The sequence below is a fragment of the Cotesia glomerata genome, linkage group LG10 (genome assembly GCF_020080835.1).
Source record: "Cotesia glomerata isolate CgM1 linkage group LG10, MPM_Cglom_v2.3, whole genome shotgun sequence".
NCBI classification, from domain to species: Eukaryota; Metazoa; Arthropoda; class Insecta; order Hymenoptera; family Braconidae; genus Cotesia; species Cotesia glomerata.
In genome coordinates this window covers 15,303,878-15,310,587 of record NC_058167.1, presented here as the reverse complement: position 1 = coordinate 15,310,587, position 6,710 = coordinate 15,303,878, and the positions used below count along the sequence as shown (strand labels likewise).

At 26.7% G+C, this 6,710-nt stretch overlaps 1 protein-coding gene across 2 annotated transcripts; it reads left to right on the top strand.

Moving 5' to 3' along the window:
* Positions 1 to 413: 413 nt before the first annotated feature.
* LOC123272411 (synaptic vesicle glycoprotein 2B-like) lies at positions 414 to 6,413 on the top strand. 2 transcript variants are annotated; one of them, XM_044739165.1, is made up of 12 exons: positions 414 to 938; positions 1,645 to 1,707; positions 2,082 to 2,243; positions 2,845 to 3,007; positions 3,107 to 3,228; positions 3,673 to 3,911; positions 4,000 to 4,163; positions 4,513 to 4,687; positions 4,857 to 4,974; positions 5,309 to 5,468; positions 5,624 to 5,751; positions 5,890 to 6,413. In XM_044739165.1, the coding sequence occupies exons 1-12, from the start codon at positions 887 to 889 to the stop codon at positions 5,955 to 5,957; spliced, it is 1,614 nt and encodes a 537-aa protein (XP_044595100.1). In that variant the 5' UTR covers positions 414 to 886; the 3' UTR covers positions 5,958 to 6,413. The 2 variants fall into 2 exon arrangements, with proteins under 2 accessions (XP_044595100.1, XP_044595101.1); XM_044739166.1 differs by lacking the exon at positions 414 to 938 and having other exon boundaries at positions 1,644 to 1,728.
* Positions 6,414 to 6,710: the final 297 nt, after the last annotated feature.

The window sequence follows — 6,710 nt, the reverse complement described above, 5'->3', positions numbered from 1 at the left end:
GATATTTGTATATTATATATGTATTGTGGACATAATCAATTACCTAGACATTTTCTTATCACTAAAATATTCTGATGGGAATGCCTGATAATCTTGAATTGCAGCTTTCCAAGGCTGCCGAGAAATCTCGAATATTCCTCTTACTTGCTTAAAACGGAATTTCTTTTTAATGAAATAGGAACTGGAGAAGCATCTGCATACGATAAAATAATAATAAAAATAATAATAAATATGTTAATCAATTTTTATCTATTTATTGATATCTCCCCACCAATAATGTTGGCTAATGAAGTGTTTTGTAATGCTAAATAGTAAAACGATAATTAACATAAGTTCAATAATGATTTTAAAATATACAACAGTATATGATGCTTATAATAAGGAAATTAAAAATACAAACACAAATACTGAGGAGCCAATAATGTAACTTATTAGCCAACGAATCAGTTAACCCGTTTCTTTATTACTGAGCGTATTCTGATATACGACAGACTAAGAACGAAGATTCTGTTCTGTATTTACAACTGATCAGTTGACTTGTCACCTCGTTAACGAACGCACAAGATAAACTTAAAATTGCTCCATTTAGAGCAAGCTTACTCTGGTTATTATTTATTGTTCTTAATATTGAAATAAAAATTCACGTGGTTTGATTGTTTTACTGTTTATCTGTAATAATACACTAAAAGATGTTTCGGAGCACCTTTTATAATTATTATTATCTATTTGTACATGTGTTTCTTCATGACTCGATCATATGACTGTTAATTTAAGTGGAAGATAATTTACTATAATTGTCGTCAGATTAGTGATTCTTAATATATAATAACAGTGTGGAATTATTTATTTTATTTTGGGCTTAAAGTTTTCATTTTATCTGTGAGAAATGATAAATAAAAATTTGCGTTGCTCAGTTAGTACTATTCAAGTTATTACTGGTAAGTTTGTTTAAATATTTTTTTCAATAAATGGATTATCGTTTTGTGAAGAAAATTATTCGAAATAGGTGTAAGTCATAGATCTAATTTAAAATCTGTTTGATAGAGGTTAGAAAATTTTAGAAGCCACGTTTTCGAATAAATCACACAGAAGCACACACTTTAAATTATATAGTATACTATAATGTTAGATAATGAGTTTTGTAATTATTTGAAACTGACATTTGCCGTGTTATTTTATGATACGTGAATTAACGGACATCTGATAATTTTTAGAATCTTTTTTTATAAATAAATTCTTAATATAAAAAAAAATTTGAAAGAAATTAACTTACATAAATTTTAAGAAAATATTACTTAAATTTTTTTTCTATTCGGTTGATTATGATATCAATTTTTATTTGGGGTATAAAAAATTTATAAAAAAGTAATACAGTATGTTAATTTTCATTTTTATGGCCCAAATTACAATAAAACCCTATTCCAAATTACTTTCTTAAAAATGACAGCTAAAAAATAAAATATTTCAAGGAAAAATTCGTTGACTATCAATTTTTTTAATAAAGAAAACAATGTTTAATGAAAAATTGACATTTTAATGAAAATTATATTATTTTTCATTAATAAAATAATATTAATATTTTCATTATTAAAAAAAAAAAATTAATTTAAAAATAATCATTTTTTGTTTCTTATGATGATTTAGAAAATGATAAAACTGACAGTAAAGAACCAGCCTCGGATTTTGAGACGGCACTGTCTGCGACCGGTAAATAAAAACAAGTTTCAAGTATAATGCGTATCAATAAAATAATAATATACACTGATAGAAGGATTTGTTTATAGTTAAAAATATTTGTTAATACTTAACAAATCATTTATTAGAGACCACTTTTTAGTCCTTAACAAATATTTCTTAGTATTTAAAAAGATTTATTAATATTTAATAAATGAATATCTGATTTATTAAATACAAACAAATCATTTTAAATACTAAGAAATATTTGTTTGATACTAAAAAATGGTCTCTAATAAATGATTTGTTAACTATTAACAAATATTTGTTTAATATAAATAAATCCTTCTATCAGTGTATTAATAAAAGTAAGAGAATTCTAATATTTGAATAATTGAATAAATTAGGTTTCGGACCGTTCAATATTTTGATGGTGATGGCATTGATACCCATAGCGTGGGTCAGCGCTTTCGATATGACATCTGCAGCATTCGTTTTGGCTTCAGCTGAGTGCGATCTCGAATTAACGTTTATCCGCAAAGGCTTACTTTGCAGCGCAGTATATATTGGTATATAAACATTTTAAATCAGACATTCCCTTCCAGAAAAATTTATCAAGATCACAGCATGCATTAATTGAGTGTACTGGAATTATAAAGTAACATAATAATAAAATATAAAGGAATTATAAAGTAATCTATATGAACAAAAAAATAAGAAAAATATTGCCTTCGGCATATTATTATTTTGAAAGGAAGTTTTATTAATTTAATTAGTTATCATCAGAAAGTTGTTAATAAGAATTTGTGCCTTTTTACGATTTTATATATTTTTCAGTAATAGTCAATTTTGTTATGTTAAATTTTGAATCGTTTGTTGGTCCTATAAATTAGTTCTGTCACATTTGTCCATTAAATTATTTATAATTAATCCTGTGATAGCTCTATTATTGCTGATGTGATGATTTTGCAATGAAAATTTGTTAGTATTTTTTTAATTTATTTCAAAAGTACCCAAACTATGTATTATAGTATTATTAGAAATACCAAAAAATCATTAATCCAAAGTTTTCTTATTCATAATTCATAACTCATAAATTTCGGCAGTCGCATATTAACTGCAGATTGCTAATAAGTAATAACACAATATTATTTTGAATATTATTTTTAGGGATGATGTTGACTCCATTATTCTGGAGTTTCATATCACATCGGTTGCCCAAACGAACACTTATGCTTTTTGGACTACTCATTGATTTTTTATGCAACATACTCTGCAGTATCGTTGACTCGTTTTACATTTTTGTTATTCTAAAAATTATTACTGGCACTATGTAAGTATTTGACATAATATTTGCTCTGCGAAAATGGTTAAAATATTAATTACAAGTGTTGTATTTAAATTTGAATATGATAATTTTTCATTAAAATAGCGTTAGCGGGCCTTTTACACTCCTGACGACTTATCTCAGTGAATTTCAACCAAAAAAATATCGAGCTCAAGTGATTATTTGGGCTGGCCTTTTATTCAACGCAGGATTTATCATTCCAGCAAGTAAATATTTTATTCTATAATTTAAACTTATAATATTAAGCATTGCAATAACTGTGTCACTACCAGTATCAGTATCAATCATTAGTATGTTGAGTAAATTTATATGTCAAATGGACATGCTTCATTGAATCAGAACCTTTTTAATGATTTATCCATGAAACTGGTTTCTATCGTAGCAACTGGAATTATTTAATTCAATGTCGATTATTTGTTTTTTACGCCATTCTAAATTTTAATATTTATACATTCTAATAAATTATCCATTATGTAAGACTTTCAATTTATAACTATAGTAAGAACTCGTAATTATAGATAAATAATTATTCATTAATAAACTTAAACAATTTTTTTCTTATAAGAAAAATTTTGAAACTATTGCTAACGTCAATTGTTATATTTACGTAATTGTATACTTTCTGATCATTATGCACTTTCTTTCAACAGTTTTGGCTTTCAATGTTACACCACAAACATGGACATTCATTATTTTCGATCGAGAATTCACAGCTTGGAGGATATACTACATTTTATGTTGTATACCATCTATTCTTGGTTTTATTATCTTGAGCTTTTTACCGGAAACTCCGAAAATGCTTATGGAAAATGGATATCTTCCTAGGGCCTATGATCTATTCAGACGCATTTACGTAATCAACACTAGATTGCACATTGATACTTATCCGGTAAAAATAAAAGATAGCATATTTAAATCAATATTTCTTTACCATATTGATTATTTATAAAGTTAATTAAAAATCTTTGTTATTCCAGATAAAATTTCTGGAATCACCTTCGAATAAATTTAATAAAACAAACGAGGAATCGAAATTCCAAAAATTTCTTGAAACTTGGAACGATACAAAAGAATTATTTAAGCCGCCAAATTTAAGACATTTTGTGATAAGTAACTTACTGCAATTCGGTAGTATGCTTTCGTAAGTATTGTAATGATAATTTTTTTTATTTAATGATAACAATGTTGATTAATTTTTTAATAATGATAAAAAATAAAATTCAAATTTTTATTTGAATAAGAATAATAATTTAACAGCAAGGCGCGGTTTTTATTCCCACCTAATATTTATTTTTCAATTAATCATTATTCATTTTGAACGGAAAAAATCTCTATGCAAATAGACACCCTTGAAAAAAGAATTAGATAATTATTTTTAGTCAATGATTTAATTAAATTTAATTTATTGAATGAATCGATAATACAGTGAAACGATAAATTAAAAAATAAAAATAAAGATTAAGTATTAAAGGGTATTACTACATCAACAGATTCAATACGATGCGGCTTTGGGTTCCGCACATGTTCATCATAATCAACAACTTTGACTACTCTCGGTGGGATCCAGCTCGTGGCAATCCAACGATATGCGAGTACTTGATTCCTGGCGTGATTCCCCCAGGTCTCGCAAACGAGACTTTCTATGCAAATCACACCTGCATTCGGGTAATATGTCGGTACTGTAAATGCAGTTAACATTGAATTCACCATCTCTCATTTGTTCATAAGCATTTCCGTATCTTCTATTGTGTTGCTCGCCATAAATAATACTCACCAAACTCAATGCATCATTATATGTTATTTCAGTACTCAATTAATGAGTGTTTAATTTCAGTGGCACATAAATCCCAGTGTATATATCAATTCAAGTATTATTGCAGCTTCCGCTGTTGGAATTTCATTTCTTGTTGGCCTATTATATACCACTAAATTAAGGAAAAAAATTGTTTTAGGTAAGTTTAATCATTTTTATCATTATTTAAAATTTTTACTTATTAAACAATTAGTTCATAATATTATAAATAATTTATACTACAGTCGTAATTACTTTAAATGATTTTAAACTCTAAAAAAATATTTTTCATTTCTGTGGAACAAAAATAATTAGTTATTTAATTACCTACAATTAGTTATTATAAGTTTCTGTAATTAATTTATAAACTAATAAAATTCTTAAATTTTCCATCAATTTTAAGACCTTACACTTAAATTTACAAACTTGTTATCGAAATTATCAGAAGCAATAATTTATAGATCAATAATATGATTGTATTTTATTTTATCTAGTTATGGGATACTTAATCGCAATACTCAGCAGTTTTGGAACTAATTGGGCACAACTTGTACCTTTAATGTTGACCCTATCAGCATCTATTGTAGTCACGGGCCGAATAACGGCTAACATAGTTATCGCGGCTAACGCCGACGTCATTCCCATACCGTTAAGGTAATACCCTCCGCATCGATGCTTTTGATAACTTTATAATAACTCATCCTTCCGATCTTTACATCTTTTGTCTCTGCTCTACCCTGCTATTTTAATTACCTATTAAACTTATCTGTGATGCATAAACTTACCATCTATATAATATCAATATTTAGGGCAACAGCTGTCAGTTTTATCACAAATACTGGAAACTTAGCGAGTATTATTGGAAATCTCGTATTTCCAGCTCTCCTCGAATTTCAATGTCTCAGTGCGTTTATTGGAATCGGCGCAATGTTAATACGTAAGTTTATCAATAATACAGTCTTTTATTCATGTTACGTAATTCATTAATTTAATCACTAGAGTCTTAGCATTAATAACTGCAATTGATGTTATATTTATTATAATTGTTTTTTTTTTTCTTTTTTTTTTTATGCAGCCTGTATGATTATATCATTATTCACACTGCGATCAGAGAAGAAAGAAATAAAAATCTCACCATCATAAGATAAGTGAATAAATAATTGGGATTATCGCGAGTAATCAGAACGAAGATTAATTGAATGATACGTTTTAATTTAACTCAAAGACGATAATTATCAATTGACAAAAGAGCAGTATTACCTAATGGCCCAGCTTATTTTGAAGATAATAATAATAACAGATGAAAATTGTGACAATTATAACAATGACGATGTAGATAGATATTATTCCCTCTTATTATAATTAAACTTCTGTATAATAGTTGATTTGCTTCACTGACTGGAATATAATTGATAGAGATACTCGAGTATTTGCCTTCAACCAGTCACAAGTTTCACTTGAACTTTGTACTTAGAGAATCAATATCATAGAACTGAATCATATTCACTATTATATTTATTTCTACTAATGTAATAAAAAAAATTTCGGAGAATCCGCAGGTGCACGCCTCATAATGTTTATTTACTTTATAAGAAAAAAATAAAATGTATTACTGATTTTTAACATTGAAAAAAAAAAATTCATTTTTTATATTAATATTTAACATAATATAATGGTATTTTTGTTTATATATAAGTTCAATATGAATATAAGACATATTTAAAGTTCAAAAAACTGCTCGACTTTAATTAGTTGAGAGTAAATTCACTACCTCAACCGCTTCACGTTATGAAGCGTGCAAAACGAATTTAAACTTTGAAATTATAGTGATGGTCATGACGACAACTAATTTAATGTGTACAATATCTGAATTTTTTATAATAAAATACTTGATAT